Here is a 19,351-nt window from a genome sequence, read left to right as displayed (position 1 = left end):
CATCCTGGAAAACTCCTCCATCAGCGTTCTGTACCTTGCTTTTATACCTGAAATCAAATTGACGGGGCCATCAAAATCTCCATTGTCGGTGAAGGCCCTCCCGCGTCTCACTGGCTGTTCTGCCCTTTCGGATTCTGCGCCGTGCCGCATTGGGAGAACCCCGGACACCTGGGACAAGCCGCTCTCCCGCCGCTCGTCCTCCATCTCTCCCTCCCTTCACCTCTTGACTCTTGTCCCACAGGCCACCCCATTGGAATTCCCCCTTCGACAACACATCACTCATTTTGTCGCGACAGGATCCACCACCTGAATCTCACCCCCATTTGCACGCGCCCATCATTGAATGCGTTGATTCGAATGCCAGATACCTGAACTGTAGGAGACCGTGGTTCCGACGTCGTGAAAGTGCGTTGACCCCCTCACGTTGACTCTGAAGAGTGAGTTGCCGTGACACCAACCCTCGTGCCATCATGCACCATGGAAGCGATGAGCAATATTTACATCGCAACTATTCCTCGACGCTGACTATTGTCGAATCATCCAGGTTGAATCCTTGCGCCACTGAAACCCTTACTTCTATTCCGAGCTTCATTCACGCCCTTCGACCTTGGTAGCCATCAACGCTCCTGAACCACATTCCTGCCCGTCCTCAAAACCGGCCCCACCTTTTCTCACACCACTCAGCCGTCATATATTCGATCCTTCCGGACGCCCCCTCCTCAAGATGATGTCCACACCTTACGAATTGCGCGCAGCGGATGGCAAGAGCAAGAAGCAAAGCATGGCCGAGCTCAAACTGCGACGATTGACAGAGTTGAACTCCCGACTGAAGGAGGACTTGGAGCGGAGACGGATACCCGTGTCGGAAGCGGCGCAAGAGTACGTGATATCCCTTCCCTGGCTCATAAGCTCGACATCCCGTCGACTTCATACGTGGTGCCGCAGCGCATCGATGGAAGCGGAACAACAAGGCTGACCAATGTCGTTAGCTTGATCAACTTCACGGAGAAAGAACCGAAGGACTTCATGGTACCCAGCCGATGGGGAACGGTAAGTCTCCATCGCGACGTCTCGATGCGACGCGCTTGGACGAGATCCAGAACGATTGACTAACGAACATCTGCAGGTCAGCAAAGGCGAAGACCCATACGCACCGCAACAGACCAACGGTTGCTGTAGCGTCATGTAAAACACGGACTGATGAGCTCTCGAGCTGCCATGCGCTCATAGTCATGGCGGTTGCAATCGCCCTCACTACCCGTACCCAACCCACCGCCGTTTCTTTCCGCGCCCCGTCCTTGCTCCCTCCCTGTCGCCCCCCAAAATATACCCGGGTTGGGCCATGTTCACCGGAACATGGTATTGAGAAGGTGTCTTGGTTGAGAGGATTGAGAGGGGTTCTTGGTAACGGAGGCGAACGTCGGATACGTCCCGAGCAGGGAGCCACGCTTCTGGGGGCCCCGAATCCTCGATGCGAGATGTATGATATAGGGTTCTATTGCGGACTTAAAGTTCCGCGCCGATTGGAGTTTAATGGTCTATCTAGCGTTATTGTCAATGCCAATTTCCTATTCCGTTGGCCCTTTGGTTTGCTGTATATGCTGGTTTGCTGTATATGCTGGTGAGGGGAGAAGTGTAAGGTGATGACATTGTGCACTGTATCTACATGCCCAGAGCATGGTCGAGCTCTCTTGCTATAAGGCTCCCGGACAAGCCCATCGCTCTCTCCCATCCCGTACCGAATGTCTCAGCGATTTAACCCAAGCGGAGCCACGAACGCCGACTGGTTCAGTTTCTTCAGCACCGCAGATACATGAGCTGCTCCAGAAACCCCACCCTAAACCCGCCGAGGACATCAGGCCTGGTGTCTGTCCACTGGCGTGGAGACGAGCCGCACTCACTAGGGTTCCGGTGGTTGGGAACCAGTCTCCAACAATCAATCCAACAAACCTAAAGATCAGAGACATGTAGAAGCTCCCAGCAAGCATCCGCAGCCATGGGCAGATTGGCAGTCCCGACCGCCTCGCGTGAGTGGCTGGGTGTCAGGTCATTTGCTGCACCCCAATCGACTTCAACCCGCGAACAGCTAATTATGACAAAGATGTTCGTAAATATACGCCTGAGGGCCTACTTGCGCAGGTACTTCGCTCAGGATCAATGATTAGCTAAGTAGTTGCTTCAGTGCTCCTCTTATTACTTTACTGAAATGTAAATGAGCCGTGAACTCTATAACTACCGTCCTACGATATCCCGATTCCCCGATCCTATGGCCGGTTTATCTGGATATCGAACCCCGGTCGCTAACATATTCACGGCTATTATGTTCTTGTGCCGATGGCGGCAGCCAAAAGCTGAGTGGAGCGGCACATCGCCACCATTAATAGCCTACAACGAAGATGAGGTTGAACTACGACCTTCACCCTTTTTAGTCTCTCCCCAAAATGGCCTCCCCAAACCTCGGTTTCACAGTCTAGTCATGACTAGAGCATCGATTGAAGTGCCAATGGGCGAATAGAAGATTCAGAGAGTTTAATTGTTTCAAATTGAAGGGAATAGCGATGTCGAAGAATATGGGTTCCTGTCCTCAAACCGGCAAAACCCCCACACTTCATCATCACCATCACGACATCACCGCCTCACCACATCGGGACGCTACTCCGGTCATGACACAAAATTTATCCGGTGCACTCATCAAGTCATCATCCAAATGCCTCTAATCATAATTATGGCAGCCCAATCGTTAGGAAGCCATTAAATCGACAATTTTCGCATCCTAAATCGCTAGTGAATTCACCATCCATTGTTGTGGAGCCGGCAAATGCTTCTTCGTGCAGGACACATCCCACTGTATTCCGTAGTGACTGCACACCCCCACCATTCGCCAGGGATGAGATAAATCCCACATCTCAACATCCGACCATTATAGGACGGGATTTAAGGTAAGAATTAGCCTGGTAACCAATAAGGCAATAAAGCCATCCGTTACCCCAACATCCTCTACTGCGCCCCGATCGCTATTCACTCAACCTAATCCCCGACGACCTCTCCTCTCCATCCTCATCGAACATCATCCGTCCCTTCCATCGCAAAGGATGAATGGAGACCCGGCGTCGGCATGGGTAGAATCCGACCAATTCCCCTCCCTCTCGACCATGGAGCCATCCGACTTCGATTTCGTTGGCCTGCCCGACGGGCTCGACGAGTTCGACTTCGCCAATCTGCATTTCGACCAGGCCTTCGGGACGTCGCCGGGTGCGCAGGGCCTGTCGAATTTGGTGTCCCAGACCGAGGAGAATGTGATGGACGGAACCAACGAGGGGAACGAGCGTCGGCCGAGTCAGCAGGAGGGGAATGGAAATGGCACTTTGCACCTAGGACAGGAATTTATGGACTTTCATATTGAACCGCAGTATGGGAACGGCGGCCCGCAGTTAGGGAACAAGTTTGGAGTGACACAGGAACACGGTTATCTGCCGCAGAGAATGGCGCCGCCAACACCCACAAGCATGGAGTTGACGGCTGCGGATGCCGTGATATACATCAATTCATTGGATCCGGCCACGCGCTCCATAGTCGAACAGCAGTTCATGCGCAAAAACGACGTGGTTGGTATCCCTCATCGTCCAGCCGGCATTCTTATGCTAACTGCCTCTCAGGCTCAATTCACCCCTCTCCTGTCGCCGGTGGTACCGTCCAACGATTCCCGAAATTATGCGCCCTCCGACTATAGCTCTGGCGGCCCACTGTTCAGTCCCCTTGCGTCGCCCGCACTGATGGGCCTAGGTGATCATAGTCGCATCTATGGCAGGAGGTCGCAAGCCGCCTCGACCAGTTCGCCCGGAGCGGACGCCAGAGAAGACGTCGACATGTTCGACAACACCACCTCCCACCCGATCCCCGCCCCCCCTTCGCGACCCAAACGCGCTGTCCGTGCACCCAAAGCCACCGCTGCCGCCTCCCGCTCCGCCGCGCCTACCCCCCGCCTTCGCCAATCGCCCATCGTCAAACCGCAGCGTCGAAAAGGCGCCTCGACCACGCTGCCACCCCGCGAAGTCCAGGCGCTGCTAGGCCAGTCCGCGCATCCGCGAGCCCCCCTTTCCCCGGCGTCGGTCCCGTCGTTCTCTTTCCCGGGCAGCCGCAGCGGCTCGGATGGCGACAGCATCTCGCCCGAGCCGCTGACCGAAGTGATGGGGCCGCCGCCGAAACCGGCCTCCGCAGCGCCGAGTCCGAACATCATGGCGAAGTCGGGTCACCGCCCCCTCAATCAGTCACATCTCGCCCCAGCCACGCCGGCAAGTCTCCTGCGGTCACATCAGGTGGCTATGCCTCCTACATCGCATTACCAGTCCCCAACTCTCTCCCCGAATAGCGCAGCACAAACCGTGCGGCAAAACCCCGAGCCCTTCGTGCTGGATGATCTGATTCTTCCCGAAGCGGCAGCGGAACCGAGCCGGACCCAGCCCGGTTCCGGCAGCATTTCCACCTCCAGACCGGCCAACGGCCCGGTCTCTGCCTCCAACACGCCACGTCTCTCATCGGCCAAGCGTCCGGAATTGGATCAACTTCATATCCCCGCGAATACCCCGGGGAAATCTAGCCCCCTCCTCACGGCCTCTCCTTTGGCTACGCCGTCGTCTGCAACGCCGAGGCTCTCCGCTGCCTCAACGACCGGCCAAACTCCTGGAAATGGAGGCAAAGCAAATGGTAGAAAGAGGGGCAGTGTAAGTGGCGGAACTATGGCCAGTCCGGCGCTACGGCCCAAGATAAGTCCTAGCATCAAACCACTATTACCCGAAGGAGGTACGTACATTCCCTCCCGCAGCAATATCCTTCCGTCGTTCCCAGCCACTAACCTCCCCAGGCCCCATCACCCCCGAAGCCCACGCCATTCTCCTCGCCTCCAAATCCAACTACCACCACATCCTCGAAGGCACCGCCCTCGCCGGGCCCTACCCCGAAACCCTCTCCCGCGGCCTCACCTCCAAGCGCACCTCCCACAAGCTCGCCGAGCAGGGCCGCCGCAACCGCATCAACTCCGCCCTCGTCGAAATGCAGTCCCTCCTCCCGCAAAGCCCCATCCTCAACGCATCCCGCAGGGGGAGCGTCTCCGGCCTCGCTAGTGGGAACGCGTCCCCTGAGTTCCTCGCTGCGGATGCAGGTGCTAGAGCCGGCGGAACGGCTGGCAAGGATGTAGACGAGGGCGCGGAGAAGGGCGGGAAAGGCGGCGCGCAGCAGTTGGCGGGGAACAGCAAGGCGGCGACGGTGGAAAGCGCGATCGCGTACATCCGATTGCTGCAGTCAGAGGCGGACGAGCGGCGACGGGTGCTGGAGGAGAAGGATAGGGAGTTGGAGGAGCTGAGACGGCGGGTGGGAGCGTTGGGAGGGGATTAGGTGACGGTCATGTGGAACCACAACTTGAATGAGGGAGTGAAATGGTGGATTGGGGGGACGGTGGCGTGTTACTGGGGCTTTGCTATATGGCGTTCGTGACGATTTATTTGAGGATGTATGTATTATATGATGCTCTTGGGAGGATATCTGCTATATAACTGCGATCCATGCATAGGAGCATGTCTTCGAGTCGCAATGCTATTCTGCTGCTTTCAGCTTCAGGACGATTGCGACTCCCAGTCGAGTGGTTCGGAATTATTGCCCGCGGAAGGGTAAGCTGGCGTCTGCTAGTCAGTGATAAGAGGGGGATACTGCGGTGATGACCATGGAGATTACGGGACGGAGGGATGAGGGCACCCGCAGAACTATATCCAATGCGATCTTACTGTGCCTCCGTGTTGCACCTGTGATTTGTGCAATAAGGAATAGTTTGAATACTAAACTGATCTGTAATTTAACGTGTTTTCTATGCTTTCATTCGCTAATTATGCTTTGAATCTTGATATCTAACGAACTCCGAACCTACCGCTGTGATCGGCTCCCGGTCAAGACGTATCGTTGGTCCAAGCTCCCGTGAGCGTCTACTCCCGTCCTGACCTGGAGATTGAACTCACCGAAGAGTGTTACCTGCATAGCAGTTGCGAGAATAGCCCGACTGGGGGAATCCGACGGAGGCATCGTCCGTGCGATAAAGAACGGCAAGAAGTTGTGCATTTAAAGACAGAAAGCTCGTGGCTCCCAGATCCACGTGTATTCGGACGAGGCGCGTGCTGCCAGCCACCCTGCCGCAGGTATCATCGAACTGCGTCACGACAAGAGCTGCACATAGTCCTATACCACCCTCGATCCCGGTATATATTCCATTTCTATCCTACCCGCTCGTCCCATCTAGTCACCACCCCCTATCGATCCTTCACCATGTCCCTCTTCGGCACCTCCCCGCCCGGCACCGACCGCGACCGCCCCAAATCCTCCCTCTTTGCCGACGATGACGACGCCTTCTTCACCCCCTCGAAAGGCTCAACAAGGGGCACCAACGGCACCGCCGCCGTCCCGTCTCCCGTGCGAATGCCCTCGTCTAGCCTCTTCGCCGACGATAGCAACGGGTTCGCCAAGCCCGAGAGTAACGGTGATGAGCATTCGCCGTGGGGGCTGCCGACGCCGAAGAAGGCCGGGCGGAGTGAGCTGGTTAGAAACCTCCTTAGGGAATCGGAGGTTCCGGAGTCGTATCGGGACGGTTGGGGACGGTTGGATACGGAAGGAGGGGTTCCCAGCGTTACGAAGTTGAAAGAGTGGGTGTCACAGGCGGTGGGCGCGGCGAACGGGGAGAGGATATGGGATATAATGGGCCTCACGGGTCGTGGAGATGCGGCGTTGACGGCGAATGAGTTTTGGGTATTGTTAGCTCTGGTGGGATTGGCGGAGGAAGGAGATGATGTCAGTCTGGACGGCGTGGACGAACGGAGAAGGAGTACGTGAGACGAGCATCGACGACTTCCAGATACTGATTTACGTGCAGATCTACCTCAACCACGACTCGATGGTTTGCTCCCCGCGCCGAAGCCCGACATGAGCAAACCACAAGTCACCGAGGGCGCGGACGATGCGTTCTCGCACAGCCCAGAACGACCGCCGCGCGACGATTCCCCCATTATGTCGACCCCCATCCGCTCCCCAGCGACGCAACGACCCGCCTTTGCCCTCCCCGAATCCGATCCATGGGGTAGCCCCGAACTGCATCAGGGCCACCGACACCCCCCGATTCCTACAACTGCCCATCAGTCCAGCACGGGCACCTTGCCGGTACGGACGACCAGTAACTTCACCACCGCGTCCGGTTCGTTCGGTTCGTCGCCGCCCACCAGCCGCGCTACGGGCCAGGGCGCGTCAAGCGCCTCGTCGTGGGGGAACTATAATGGCGCCGCGAATGAAGGTTTTGCGGCCTCGGGTCTCCCGGCCGGATTTGGCATCGCTGGAGGGAGTGGTGGCGGAGACGACGATCACGGTGAGCTTGGTAGGTCGGGCTTCGGTCGTCCCCGGCCGTCGACGCAAGGTCCGGAGGAGGCGATCATGGTCACGTCGTTATCGGAGAAGGAGGGGCCGTTCATGTTCCAGCATCGGAACTACCAGGTGACGAGTGCGCGGAGGAACAGCAAGGTCATTCGCAGATACAGTGACTTTGTTTGGTTGTTGGACTGCCTCCAGAAGCGGTATCCGTTCCGGCAACTTCCTTTGCTACCCCCTAAACGAGTTGCAAGTACGGTTTGGAGACCTCCGAGGCGCGAAGGATGAATGCTAATTGATTAGTAGTCAATGGGAACTATATGACGTCCGATGATAGCTTTATTGAGAAGAGGCGAAGAGGACTGCAGCGATTCGCGAACGCTTTGGTCAGGCACCCTGTGCTAAATCAAGAGCAGCTCGTCATCATGTTCTTAACGGTTCCTACGGTATGAAGTTCACAAGGATACTCTGGAATCTAGTCAACTAACGCACGTCAAGGAATTGTCTGTGTGGCGCAAACAAGCATCAATCACAGTGGTCGAAGAGTTCACCGGGAAAGCGCTGCCTCCCGGTCTCGAAGACTCCTTGTCACCCAACCTCCAAGAAACCTTCGACACTGCTCGCTCCGGCGTTCGGCGCTCAACGGATCTCTACGTCACCCTCTGCAGCCTTCTGGAGCGTTTGGCAAAACGCAACCAAGGAGTCGCCGCCGACTACAACCGATTCGCCCGCGGACTCACCGCCCTAACCGAGGCGTCAGCCGATACCTACACCGTCGACACCAACGACGTGCCCCTCCTGAACGACGGCCTCAACGCCGCAGCAAAGCACCTCTCCACGTCCCAGGCCCTCCTCGAAGACGAAGCCAAGGCGTGGGAGGAAGGCGCGCTTGAAGACCTCAAGCGCCACCGTGACGCCCTAGTTAGCCTGCGCGACCTGTTCGATCGACGCGATCGGTTGGACAAGGACAACATCCCCCAGCTCGAGCGGCGGATCGAGGCCAGCGAGGCGAAGTTGCAGACGATCCGCGCGAAGCCTGCGGGGCAGGTGAAGCCGGGCGAGGCGGAGAAGGTCGAGGATGCGATCGTGAAGGTACGTTTCGAGGATACATGGTTTCCCATGTGCGGGGGCACCGTGGCATGTTGCTGATTAGTTTCGTAGGACAAACAATCCATCGTCGCGCAGCATGCGCGCGGCGTCTTCATCAAGGAGTGCGTGCGGGACGAGTTGGTGTACTTCCAGCAGAGCCAGTACAACGTCAGTCGGCTGCACCAGGATTGGAGCCAGGAGCGGGTGAAGTACGCGGAGTTGCAGGCAGACAATTGGCGGGGCTTGAGCGAGGAGGTGGAAGGGATGCCGTTGGGGGACTGATGGCGCTTAGTTCAGTGTAGGCATACCTTTTGTTTGCTGTATCTAGCTGGATTTGTGACAGGTTACGGGGCCTGGTCGGTACGTTGTTGTGCGGTGTTTTCGATAGGGCTTTTTTGTACATGTGTACAGGTGCATCCGTTCAAGCGGAGGCGTGGCACATATTGGAACGGTTTTCTGAGAGCGTGCGATACTCCTGTCTAGTTTGTCGTCATTGGAATATTGATGCTGTTCACTCTTTCGAATGGTTCCGCCCCTCAGTGGTTGACCCTGCTGTGTAGAAAAAGTTGCTGCTCGTTCATGATCAGAGTGGATCTGAATCGAGGATTATATGGTCCTAAATGCTCGGTTCTTAGGATAGGCTACCCATGTGGTATATCAAGCATTAGTCTCTGGTGACGATTTATAAAGATTCTTATTCTGCGGATCTAGGTGAAGTAGTACTTCAAGCGAGTCAATGCATGGAATTACATCAAATCTAAATGGTGAAATGGATTTCCATGCCAGAGTACGTAAATTTCCAAGTTATATTTCCTCAATCCACTAATTAACCCATACCCTAACATTCTCAGCCCTGTCCATGCTCTCCTTAAACAACCATATCTCGCCCGTACGCCAAAGCCTTCTTATCGAGGCCCCTTCACTCAAACATCTGATACGTAATCCCATTAACCGGATCCGACAGTTCATACCACCACACCTTCGCCCGATCATCCGTCGGAATCATAATAAAACTCGCCGTATCCCACTCTCCCCCACCACACGCCAACTGATCGCTCTCCACCACGACCTCCCCGCCGGGACTAATATGGATCGACGCGGCCGGCCGCTCGCCGAAGCTGCGCGCCGTGTTCCAGGTGTCGTTGATGTCCGGCAGCGTCTGCAGCTGGTAGACGAGGAAGGAGTAGCGGGCGTCGGCGGGCTCGGGGGGTTCGACGCTCCAGTTGTCGGTGACGTTGTCGAGGTGGAAGGCGACGCTGCAGTGGTGGTAGGTGTTGCGCTTGAAGTCGTCGGGCATGTCGAAGAGAATGACCATGTCGACCTGGGAGACCCGTTAGAATATCCAAGATATAGACTCGCCCAGTCGGTGGTGCCCGGGGGGGGAAGACACATACCAAGTGCCCCATCTCATCCCCGTTCGGATACGTCCCCACCTCCCCAAAAAACTGCGTCCCATACGCCGTATCCGGATACTTATGATGCACGGGGATCAGCAGATGCGGAAACAGCGTGTCAACCAGGGTCGCCTGCGCGGCCGTGACGCTGACGAGCGCCGCGAGCGCGGGCAGCAGGCTACTCAGTGTCTTCGCGAGGCGCGTCATAGTCGCGGCGGGGGGCCGAGAACTCGCGCGCGCAGACGGGGCAGATGCCGGAGTCGAGGTATTGGCGGCGGAGGGCGCGGATGTAGAGGGTTTCTTGGTCGCGGGTGGCGGGGTTCGGGCGGAGGCAGTTCGCGATCGTGTAGGCAGAGAGGGCGAGAGAGCCAAGGATTAGAGCGCTATAGATCGAGGAGGTGATGGTGGAGGACCTTATGGTTTGAAGGACGTCGGCTTCGGAGGGACGAGACCATTCAGTGGAACCAAGCAGTTTTCGGGGGAGACTGAAATCGGGAGCAGAGGAAAGATGGTCACCAGCACGGGTAGAGTGCCATTCAAGCCAGGATAATAAAGATTCAGGACTTAGGACCCATGGGGAGGAGTAAAGAAGATAGAGCCCACCGAAAATGACCGTGGCAGGCAGCACTATTTGTAGTCGACGACGCATCCGTCCCGCATCGGCCGACTCTGGGTGATGGGGCTCCATGTTTGCGTCGATACCGTGGGGTACAAAAGTTTGTTCCGGTAGGCTGCCTCAGATGTCGATGCGCATGCGGTATCCCGTGGTACCCAACGGCTCGGACAGGTTCGGTATTGCACGGGAGCTAGGTTAGTCGAACGTAGTCTGATGAGGCTGGATGTACGGTTGAACGCGACTTTTAAAGGACGGATAGAGTGAGAGGCTGGGAATCGCGAGGGATACAATAGGTTTGAATTTGTACCCGTTGCGCGCGTGGAATGTAAAGTGGTTCGATATGGAATTGGCGTCGTTGGCAGTACGACCCGGTAGAGGGAATGTATGCGGCGCCCCGACGGAGGCATTTCCGATCGTTGGACAAACGAGGCGGCATAGCAGGTGCGTGAGAGGATGAAGCCAATATCGTTCAGACACGCGTACGTGATGGGATATGGTGCGCCGCGGAAGTCAGGACAGAACCTGACACCCGTGCGAAGAGCAGGACGACCACACCTGGTCTAGAACGCCGGCATTCCAACACGATATCCCAAGCTCTTTCAGAAGGCATCTTGATGAGCCGATTCCCACGTCGATAGAAGATGCAACCGCCGAAACCCAAAGGACCGATCGCAGAAGCAAAGAGACAAGATCACCAGATACCAATTGCCACTTGAAACATGAAATCCATTCAATCTTCGCGGTTTCCCATGGTCCATCAACGCCGCCTGACTGATATATATAGGCAGACAACCCTTCATCCTGATAGACACGGTTAAGTAAGGGAAGTACCTGTAGGTATGGGAATCCTGTAAAATCCGTTGACTCCGCCAATGCCGCTGCCATCCAAGTCCCGTCGCAATAAATTTTGACTGTCCTGGGACTTCGTTCCCATAACGCCGCAACTCCATGTGTGACTTTGCTCCGACACTGTCTGCATTCCAGCGATCCCATCCGAATCTTTTCGACGAGATGCCCTCGGTTCCGCCCGAACCACTATCCCCCCTCAATTGTCCACCACCACCTCACACACCCTCTCCAACTCCTTCCTCACCACCCTCAACCCCTCCTTCACCGCCTTCTCCGGAATCTTAATCACCTCCGCCTGTGCCACCCCATTCCCCTCCCCATTCGCCTCTTCCCCATTCTTCCCCCCCTCCTCCTTCAACGCCCCCTCAACAACCAACCGCATCACCTCCCCGTAGCTCTGCGCTTGCCCGCTGCGGAGCAGCTCCTTCACGTGTTCGCGCAGCGCGTTGGTCCAGCCCGAGGAGGCGAGCTCGTGGGAGAGGGTCTGGTGGATGCGGGGGATGGAGTTCTGGGCGAGGAGAGCGGAGGTGAGGGAGGCGCGTAGGTCGGCGGGGAGGGGTTGGGGGGCGCGGCGAGTGGTGGGGCCGGAGGAGAGGGATGAGGAGGAGACAGTGACGGGGGCCATGGTTGTGTGGATGCAGGGGTTTGGGAGAGGTATGTGGTAGAAGTATTTCCTGGGGGGGGGTGTAGATTCGTCGGGGGGGAGGACAGATAGTCGAAGGAAATGATTGTTGATTTGGACCAGCAAAACTTATTTTGGTTCCCGCCGAGGATAGATGATGATAGGATTCTACTTGGGTAGCTTGGAGGAGGTGTAGTCGATAAGGTATCCTTTCCCGATCCTCTCGCGTGTTAAGATGATACGAGGATGGTAACAGACGAGGGTTTGGCTGAGGGAGCGAGTGAGGTCCGCAGGTTATGGCAACAGGTGAACCGAGCCAAGTTCCGGAATAAGGTTGAAGATTCTGGGGGATTGGTCGATGATTCGGAGGCAACAGAATCACAGTCGAGAGATGGAATGCCGCCACATCGTGATTGTTTGGTTGAATCCGAAGTGATTAGATCCGAAGTAAAGTGATGGAGTGAATGTTTTGTTGCTGATTCCAGTATCAGTCACTTTGTTCTGATACAGGCGTGCTCGGGCAGGGATTCCCATTCCGGATACACAGCTGGTCGACTAATTAGCTATGTACTGTACATATTTGGTACAGTAGGCTGCCCCGGTTGGCTATCAGACTATCTATTATTTGCCAACAACCGTAAGACGTTACGAACTATGCTTGAGTATTCTGGCTCCATTCCTGAATCCTGATCCCTAGTATTCCCCATGGGTGCTGATTGCTGAAGAGTACCGTAACGGAATATCAAGGCCAGAGGGGGTGAAGGAGCAGCATCCTAGCCAAATGCGGTATGCAGAGGGGTCAATAGTCGGGCAATAATCCGTTCCTGTCGTGCCTGTGCTATTAATACTCGCTCTTCATATTCGCTCTTAATATTCGTCTCGTGATAGATGCTGTCCGTACTGGTACGTACCAGTACTCCAGTAGGCAGTATTCCACATGTTGTATTCCGGAAGATGACTTTCACCGTTCCACAGGATGACAATTGACAACTGTGAACTGTGAACTGTGAACTGTGAATTGTCAACTGTGAACTGTGAATTGTCAACTGGTGATGGGGGAGTACTGTTCAAGCACACCACCCGCTTTGTACACCACATACCAATGCAATTATGCAATGCTCGAGTCTTCCAGTTCATTGATATTCTACAAAGAAAGGACTCCGTATCGATCGAAGATGGACTAAACTAAGCGCTAGGTATTCGCACTCCGTCGAACTGCTGAATCGGCCTTATTGCCAGGATTTTCCCCTGCATCTGCATTCTGCACCGATTCCATCTTCGCCGCAACGGCCCCATCTCTCCACCCGACTGGAAGAATCAATCAACAGACACAGGTACTTTGGACACCACATCAATTGTCATTCTTCATTAATCATTTCTCTCCTGTCACCTATGTGAGACGGTAAGAGCGTGACAGTGTGTATCCGCTCCACCCCTCGTCTCTGAGTTCTGGCCTCCGCCTATCCCGAACCGTGCGCCAACCGCCAATCCCCAAAGGCCCAAACCCACCATAGACTGCCACATACCACCAGTCCACCACCAACAGCACTATCCAACATCCTGTCCCCCTCAATATCCGTCGCGCTTCCATCGTCTCACGTTCCGACCGGGGAGTTTCGTCGTCCACGCCACTCTTCAGCGCTTTCCAATTCTTCATTCGCAAATTCATCCAGGCATTCACCTTCGCTTGAGTTAAGCCATCGTCTCATCTCGTCTCCACACGGCCAATCCATCCTTCTCCGTTCCTGTTGATACCCAACCTTGACCGGACCCTACTATATCCCGCGCAGAACATCTCCAACTCTACACCACGAACGTCGCAGATATCACGAGCCCTCGTTTCGTTTTGGCATCTCCACATTCCTTCACCACCCAAGAACGACGCTGGACGAGGGGACGCATCATCTCGCGGTCACTCTCTTTGTCCGCAGACCGCGTCATCGGCCTCCGCAGACCCTATCACTCCTTCGCATCCTCGAGACCAGGCGAAAACACCCGTCCCATTCGACCCTAGTGTGGGGAAGCCTCCGCCATGTCGTACAAAGCGACAGCATATCATGCCGATTCGGATGCGGACGACGAGTACGAGCGAAGCGTCATCACCTCGCCGACTTTGGCGCCTCCCGATTTCGAGGCCTCGCCCACCGACTCCGATCCACCCAGCACTGAACATACCCCCACGACCTATACCCATTCACGGGACGGCCACCCGTCGCCGACTGGATTGATCATACAATGGACCGCGGAGCTATGTGCAGACTTGTTGGCGACGTTGGGGTTACCCCAATACCAGGACACATTCATAGGTAGGGTCCCTGCCGATGGGATATGGTTGATATCGCTGACAGGTTCGCCGTAGAAAATGCGATAACAGGGGAGGCATTGATATCGCTGCAGCAGAGCGACCTTAAAGAGATGGGAATTGCGAGCATAGGGCACCGAATGACGATACTGAAGAGCGTATACGATATCAAGGTCAAGCAACACGTTCCTTTAGAAGAGGATGACTTTGTTCCACAGTGTAAGTCGGCAGCTACTCCGGGATAGAACAGTGCTCACCGTTCTTCAGCTGCTGCCGTAGACAACCAAGACAGCGCACCCACCCAGGACGACGTGGCTCGCATCATCCGCATCATCCGAGACCGAGATGAACGCATCACAACCGCCGAGACCGAGCTCCGTATCCTCCGCGACGACATCCACCGCCTCCTCGAAGAGAACCGCAAACTCCGAGAAGACTTCCTGCCCCTGGCGCGTCTTGCGAAAGAGAAATCCCAGCCGCTCCCCACCCCTGACGACCAAGCTAACGGCGTGGCCTCAGAGAAATCCAGCAGCCTGTCCCGAAAATTCTCGACAAAAAAGCTCTTTCTCAGTTCGGCGCCCAAGAACCCTTCCCCAACCATCCACGAAGGACGAACCTTGAGCGACACATCCACCCTCGATCCCTCGGCCGCCGCTCTGGCCGCATCCACTCACCTAACCGCCAGCATGCGTGACGCAGCCGCATCCGGCCTCCCGTCACCGCACCATCCCTCCCAGCCCTCCCCGACGTCTCCCGCACCATACAACACCCAACTCCAAGGCAGCGGCAGCTCTTCGCGCGGATTCCCCCGCAGCACCCCCCACCAACCCGACGACCTCGTTCCCTCCTTCCACTCCACCAACAGCACCTGGTCCAACGCCTCCACCATCCTCCCCGACCGCGGCCCCACGCCCTCCGCCGGCGCCAACGCGTCCACCCCCCTCCTCGGCACCTCCTCTGCCGGCGCCAGCACCCCGTCCTCCACCACTGGCACGCTCACCGGCACCGCCTCCCAAACGTCCGCCGCCTCCACCCCCTCCTCCAACCCGCAGGTCGAGATCTTCAAGTCCTTCCGCGTCTCCATCGATGACCCCTGTCACAAGGTGCTACCCGTCGCGCTAAAGAAATACAACATCACCGCCGACTGGCGGCAATACGCGCTGTACATCGTGCATGGCGACCAGGAGCGCTGCCTGGGGCTGAATGAGCGGCCGTTGATCCTGTTCAAGCAGCTGGATAAGGAGGGAAGGAAGCCGATGTTCATGCTGAGGAGGCATGCGGCGCCGCAGGAAGGGCATGTGAACTTTATTAATCAGGGGACGCAGCATGGCGGACTGGGGGAGCTGCCGGGAGGGGTGCTGTAACTTCGGCGGACTTTGCTATTTGAGGATATGCACGGGTGGGGGAACGGTGGGGTTGGACGGCTTGGAACCAAAATATCTCGATGTTTGATATACTTCACTGTTTGAATGATGTCGGTGGGGTTGGTTCGATCCGCGCGATCTTTCGGCGCGCTACGATTGCTCGGTTTCAGCAGCAGGGAGTTTCACGAGTCATGGAGACCAAGAACTTTTTTATTGTTTCCCATTTTTGTTTTCAATTTCGATCAGCGGCTGTAGCATGGAAGGACCGGCGTTTGGAAGAGGGTCTCGATGGTCGGCTTCGGATTGATTTCGGCCGCGACGTTGGCGATGTTCTTGGACGGGCCCGACTTGCGAGCAGATTGGAGAGTGGTTCTTAGCGGTTTGCTCGGTTGTTATATGGCGAGTTGTAGCAACGCGGATGGAAAGGGGGTTGTGTTGTCAGTGCACTCAGGACGAGATGTCTTTGCGACCAAAATGGAAGATGCAATCCGAATTCCCAACTTTCGGTAATTCCTTAGGATTTTCAAGACTATCCACTCGCGTTGTATCTGGGTATATCCCGTTGGTCTCATTCAATCGAGTCCCTCATATTCTATTGCCACTGTGCCGTCCGCTCATGCCGTGCCATTGGTCGCATGTCCGTTGGTAGGATGCCCATTGGCATTTCCATTCTGCCCCCTCTCCTTCCTCCTCTGCTCCAGCAGCCTCTCAATATGCCCATTCAAGCGATACCGCTTCAACACCTCTTCATCCATATCCTTCGCCCCACTGATCCTCTTCACGCACCGCTCCGTCCCACACGTGCAATCGAACGGCTGCGCCATCTCCCACTCGGTACTCGGATAGAAAAACGTCACCTTCTCCCCCTCCTTTAGCGCCCGCTCGTCGACCACCCGCACCTCGTTCCGCTCCATGTCGAAGATTAGGCTCGGGTCGCACGAGTGGTTGCAGAACACCAGGTCGCTGTTCAGCTCGATGTGTGCGGTCTCCGAGACTTGCACGGACGTGTACGCCTTCACGCCGGGGGTGGCGGTTGTGATCGGGGCATAGAGCGCGCCGGCTGGGAGCGAGACGAGGGAGACGGCGTAGGAGGAGAAGGCTTTGGTGGAGCGGTTTATGGCGAGGACTTGGGAGAGCTCGCGCGGAGCTGCACCGCTGGCGTCGGGGATGGTTTCTTGGGAGGGAGACATGATGAAGAATGGGGTGGTTGAGACTAGGAAATTGTAGATAGAGGCTTTGGATACTGAGGGGAGGAATGTCGCGGGTGTTCGTCAGTGGCTTCAGTGATCAGTCTAACACCCCATGCTTGACAAAGGAGGCCCCCCAGTGGTATATAATCCCACTCTCGCGGCCGAGCCGGTGTCTCCAGCGTCCAGGGACCTCGTGATTCTCGTCGTAACCATGAGACGCCGGGTTAGCTTCGTTCCATTTATGATTTATGCGTTACCCCACGGGCTCCCGCATATCAATCAGCCTCCACGAAAAATTTTCATCCAGGGCCATCTGCAATATGTCGACGACGCGTTAGCCGCTGTGTCCGAGGCGAGGTAATTGGCCAATTGGCCCCGTGCCTTGGCTGGAAGACAGGGTGTCACGGTTTGGGGGGATCTCCGTCACCGTCGAAGATATTCCATGGCCGTGGAGGTAATAGAGCCGAGCCACTCGGCTGGGGTGCTGGGGGGGAGAGGGCTGCAGCTGTGTCTTCTCCCGTTGTGCAGGGTTGACCAATCAGTGGGCCGCATGTTCGACGTCGGCTTTCTCTTGACCAGGAGGTCCAAGGGGCCTGCCGACTTTCGCCATGGTCCTCTAGTCACGGGAATTGATTGTATTCGTCGGGGTGGAGCTAATCAAGACCCATCCTAGTGCGGCTTCCTTTCGACCGTCCGGAACGGCGTCCTTTCTAACCCGTTGTTGGGCTAGATCATGCATCCCACCCAAATGGAAGGAAGATTCCAGAGGATTCGACCACATGATCTCCCTGCTGCGGGATTCAAGGCGAGGGTCGTATAACAGGAGGATGTTGAGATTATGGAAGATGGTCCCAAGTGGAATCCTGTATGGTGACCTAGAGAGAGAAGGAGACGAAGAGGAATATGATACGGAAGGAGCTCCGATGCCGGCGAACCGGGAACTTAACTGACCAAAATACGATTTCCCCTCTTTCTTCTTTGACTAAGACGATGGACAGGTATAGAAGAGGTGCTGATTTTGTTGAGGCTATACCACCGTCCCCCTCCATTCGAGGTGGACCATGACGTATCTCGCGGGTTGACTGGAGAACGGAAGATTTGTGAGAATCACCTGTCAGTCGGGGAATTTGAACCCCCATCGTGTCCGACATGGCCCGAAACTGAAGGGACCACAGGCTGGCAATTTGGCTACTCCGGTCTCCGAGGCTGCCTCTACTGTCTTCGGGACCAGTCATCCGTACAAACCATACTGGATTGCAACAGAGTCGCGGTGCTGGAATCGCTCAGTACCCCTATGTACGGAATGGCGAGGTTGGTCGATAGGAAGTGAAATCTGTTATAAAGGCTGAGCTGCACTGGTTTGTAGCTGATGTTTCTGGTCCAAGTTTGCTTTGGCCTTGCCAATTACAGTATGATCGTATTATGTACTTACTTATGTCGACTTTTGCGTGGCTTGCTTCCGATATTCGACTGAACGTGGGGTTGGAGCGCCAGGTTCAGCCCCTAGCACCACATGTCATTCGCTAGTCGGAATCATGCGATGGGCGGGGTACTATCGAGGTGCATCGTGTCCGGTGTCTGGCATGGTACGTCCCGTCCCTGCAAAATAATGAGTCTCTTACATATATGGACTACTTGTTTGCGGAGTGGATATGGTCACATCCCTTGTCGGCCCCGGAGATGGACTGAACGTTGGGAAGAGTATCTAATTACACAGACCGAACTCGGCCTGGCAGCCAGCATCACAATAGATACTGTCACTCCTACACCTCCCATATGGAGAGCAGCAATTCCCGAACGGGGTCCGTTGACACGTTGCGCCAAATACCAGAGGTACTTCCGCAACTCCCATCCGTCGAAATTGGGGGTCCTGAATCACACGCACCATAATCAGGATCGCAAGTTGGCGGGCTGCAATTAGCGGAATCCGTCCCGCACCATCCACTCGTGCCACAGCAGTCGCCGAACGTCGAGTCCAAGCAAGTGCTGCGAGTGTAAGAGTTGGCGCCGCATTTCCCATCGTGGGAGACGTTGCCGTAGCAGGTGCCGAACTCTGGCAGTGAGCTTCAGACGAGCCACGCAATCCGCTTGTGCTGTAGTAGTCGCCGAAACGGGAGTCAAGGCACGTCGCGTCGTTGTCAGAATTCGGTCCGCAGGCGCCGTAGGTTGACATGTCGAAGCGTCACAATATGCCTCAGTTTTCCCTACCTATCCGCACTGCAGCAGTTCCCAAAAGCCGATCCGCGCAATCTGCACCGATCGCAGAGTTGAAACCACAAGTCCCAGCTTCGGACATCTCGCCAAAATTTAGAATGTGTGGCCGCTCACAGTCCCGAAGGTGAACAAACAGTTTGAATGAGCGCAGAACCCCTCCGAAGATCCGCAACGTCCGGTGATCTGACTGCAGCAATCCCCGAAGTCTAAGCCCTTGTACGTCGCCTCGATCGGCGATGTGTATGCGCAAGAGCCATCCGTGGAAATCAGTGTACCTGGACGCGGTCGATCCTTGCATGCTCCATGGCGAGGATCG

General features: G+C 56.0%; 9 protein-coding genes across 9 annotated transcripts; 4 read left to right on the top strand and 5 right to left on the bottom strand.

Moving 5' to 3' along the window:
- Nucleotides 1-339: 339 nt before the first annotated feature.
- Nucleotides 340-1,197, top strand: P152DRAFT_455083 (uncharacterized protein). The gene is made up of 3 exons (XM_033678720.1): nucleotides 340-879; nucleotides 990-1,050; nucleotides 1,127-1,197. Exons 1-3 carry the CDS (start codon nucleotides 725-727, stop codon nucleotides 1,187-1,189), a joined length of 279 nt encoding a protein of 92 aa, XP_033537001.1. The 5' UTR covers nucleotides 340-724; the 3' UTR covers nucleotides 1,190-1,197.
- A 1,618-nt stretch (nucleotides 1,198-2,815) lies between these two features.
- P152DRAFT_455081 (uncharacterized protein) lies at nucleotides 2,816-5,797 on the top strand. The gene is made up of 3 exons (XM_033678719.1): nucleotides 2,816-3,605; nucleotides 3,657-4,800; nucleotides 4,862-5,797. The coding sequence occupies exons 1-3, from the start codon at nucleotides 3,093-3,095 to the stop codon at nucleotides 5,389-5,391; spliced, it is 2,187 nt and encodes a 728-aa protein (XP_033537000.1). The 5' UTR covers nucleotides 2,816-3,092; the 3' UTR covers nucleotides 5,392-5,797.
- Nucleotides 5,798-6,018: 221 nt separating this feature from the next.
- Nucleotides 6,019-9,132, top strand: P152DRAFT_455080 (sorting nexin-like protein mvp1). Its single transcript, XM_033678718.1, has 5 exons — nucleotides 6,019-6,862; nucleotides 6,911-7,648; nucleotides 7,702-7,841; nucleotides 7,894-8,487; nucleotides 8,557-9,132. The coding sequence occupies exons 1-5, from the start codon at nucleotides 6,310-6,312 to the stop codon at nucleotides 8,764-8,766; spliced, it is 2,235 nt and encodes a 744-aa protein (XP_033536999.1). The 5' UTR covers nucleotides 6,019-6,309; the 3' UTR covers nucleotides 8,767-9,132.
- Nucleotides 9,133-9,296: 164 nt separating this feature from the next.
- Nucleotides 9,297-10,566, bottom strand: P152DRAFT_479305 (uncharacterized protein; the record flags this gene model as incomplete). The annotated part of the gene is made up of 3 exons (XM_033681702.1): nucleotides 9,297-9,805; nucleotides 9,879-10,056; nucleotides 10,109-10,566. The coding sequence occupies 3 exons, from the start codon at nucleotides 10,564-10,566 to the stop codon at nucleotides 9,404-9,406; spliced, it is 1,038 nt and encodes a 345-aa protein (XP_033536998.1). The 3' UTR covers nucleotides 9,297-9,403.
- A 76-nt stretch (nucleotides 10,567-10,642) lies between these two features.
- On the bottom strand, nucleotides 10,643-11,717 carry P152DRAFT_183180 (uncharacterized protein). The gene is made up of 2 exons (XM_033674186.1): nucleotides 11,714-11,717; nucleotides 10,643-11,599 (listed from the first exon to the last, which is right to left on the bottom strand). The coding sequence occupies exon 2, from the start codon at nucleotides 11,485-11,487 to the stop codon at nucleotides 11,005-11,007; it is 483 nt and encodes a 160-aa protein (XP_033536997.1). The 5' UTR covers nucleotides 11,488-11,599; nucleotides 11,714-11,717; the 3' UTR covers nucleotides 10,643-11,004.
- Nucleotides 11,540-11,968, bottom strand: P152DRAFT_446438 (uncharacterized protein; the record flags this gene model as incomplete). The annotated part of the gene is made up of 1 exon (XM_033677924.1): nucleotides 11,540-11,968. One exon carries the CDS (start codon nucleotides 11,966-11,968, stop codon nucleotides 11,540-11,542), a length of 429 nt encoding a protein of 142 aa, XP_033536996.1.
- Nucleotides 11,969-13,816: 1,848 nt separating this feature from the next.
- Nucleotides 13,817-15,775, top strand: P152DRAFT_183090 (RA-domain-containing protein). The gene is made up of 3 exons (XM_033674185.1): nucleotides 13,817-14,271; nucleotides 14,325-14,486; nucleotides 14,535-15,775. The coding sequence occupies exons 1-3, from the start codon at nucleotides 13,998-14,000 to the stop codon at nucleotides 15,629-15,631; spliced, it is 1,533 nt and encodes a 510-aa protein (XP_033536995.1). The 5' UTR covers nucleotides 13,817-13,997; the 3' UTR covers nucleotides 15,632-15,775.
- Nucleotides 15,776-16,193: 418 nt separating this feature from the next.
- On the bottom strand, nucleotides 16,194-17,042 carry P152DRAFT_183078 (uncharacterized protein). The gene has a single exon (XM_033674182.1). The coding sequence runs from the start codon at nucleotides 16,819-16,821 to the stop codon at nucleotides 16,246-16,248; it is 576 nt and encodes a 191-aa protein (XP_033536994.1). The 5' UTR covers nucleotides 16,822-17,042; the 3' UTR covers nucleotides 16,194-16,245.
- A 1,187-nt stretch (nucleotides 17,043-18,229) lies between these two features.
- Nucleotides 18,230-19,133, bottom strand: P152DRAFT_183081 (uncharacterized protein). The gene has a single exon (XM_033674183.1). It carries the CDS (start codon nucleotides 18,992-18,994, stop codon nucleotides 18,527-18,529), a length of 468 nt encoding a protein of 155 aa, XP_033536993.1. The 5' UTR covers nucleotides 18,995-19,133; the 3' UTR covers nucleotides 18,230-18,526.
- Nucleotides 19,134-19,351: the final 218 nt, after the last annotated feature.

Source organism: Eremomyces bilateralis (genome assembly GCF_010015585.1).
Source record: "Eremomyces bilateralis CBS 781.70 unplaced genomic scaffold P152scaffold_3, whole genome shotgun sequence".
In the NCBI taxonomy this organism is placed as follows: domain Eukaryota; kingdom Fungi; phylum Ascomycota; class Dothideomycetes; order Eremomycetales; family Eremomycetaceae; genus Eremomyces; species Eremomyces bilateralis.
This window is presented reverse-complemented; position numbering and strand designations above follow the sequence as displayed.

Bases quoted from the DNA above. Each gene is read 5' to 3' on its own strand.
- P152DRAFT_183180 (XM_033674186.1), bottom strand. From the start codon at position 11,487: ATGGGATCGCTGGAATGCAGACAGTGTCGGAGCAAAGTCACACATGGA.
- P152DRAFT_183081 (XM_033674183.1), bottom strand. From the start codon at position 18,994: ATGTCAACCTACGGCGCCTGCGGACCGAATTCTGACAACGACGCGACG.
- P152DRAFT_455081 (XM_033678719.1), top strand. From the start codon at position 3,093: ATGAATGGAGACCCGGCGTCGGCATGGGTAGAATCCGACCAATTCCCC. The intron at 3,606-3,656 runs GTTGGTATCCCT...ACTGCCTCTCAG, and splicing joins TCATGCGCAAAAACGACGTG to GCTCAATTCACCCCTCTCCT. The intron at 4,801-4,861 runs GTACGTACATTC...TAACCTCCCCAG, and splicing joins ACCACTATTACCCGAAGGAG to GCCCCATCACCCCCGAAGCC.
- P152DRAFT_183078 (XM_033674182.1), bottom strand. From the start codon at position 16,821: ATGTCTCCCTCCCAAGAAACCATCCCCGACGCCAGCGGTGCAGCTCCG.
- P152DRAFT_455080 (XM_033678718.1), top strand. From the start codon at position 6,310: ATGTCCCTCTTCGGCACCTCCCCGCCCGGCACCGACCGCGACCGCCCC. The intron at 7,649-7,701 runs GTACGGTTTGGA...ATTGATTAGTAG, and splicing joins ACCCCCTAAACGAGTTGCAA to TCAATGGGAACTATATGACG. The intron at 8,488-8,556 runs GTACGTTTCGAG...TTAGTTTCGTAG, and splicing joins TCGAGGATGCGATCGTGAAG to GACAAACAATCCATCGTCGC.
- P152DRAFT_455083 (XM_033678720.1), top strand. From the start codon at position 725: ATGATGTCCACACCTTACGAATTGCGCGCAGCGGATGGCAAGAGCAAG. The intron at 880-989 runs GTACGTGATATC...CAATGTCGTTAG, and splicing joins GTGTCGGAAGCGGCGCAAGA to CTTGATCAACTTCACGGAGA. The intron at 1,051-1,126 runs GTAAGTCTCCAT...GAACATCTGCAG, and splicing joins TACCCAGCCGATGGGGAACG to GTCAGCAAAGGCGAAGACCC.
- P152DRAFT_183090 (XM_033674185.1), top strand. From the start codon at position 13,998: ATGTCGTACAAAGCGACAGCATATCATGCCGATTCGGATGCGGACGAC. The intron at 14,272-14,324 runs GTAGGGTCCCTG...GGTTCGCCGTAG, and splicing joins ATACCAGGACACATTCATAG to AAAATGCGATAACAGGGGAG. The intron at 14,487-14,534 runs GTAAGTCGGCAG...ACCGTTCTTCAG, and splicing joins GGATGACTTTGTTCCACAGT to CTGCTGCCGTAGACAACCAA.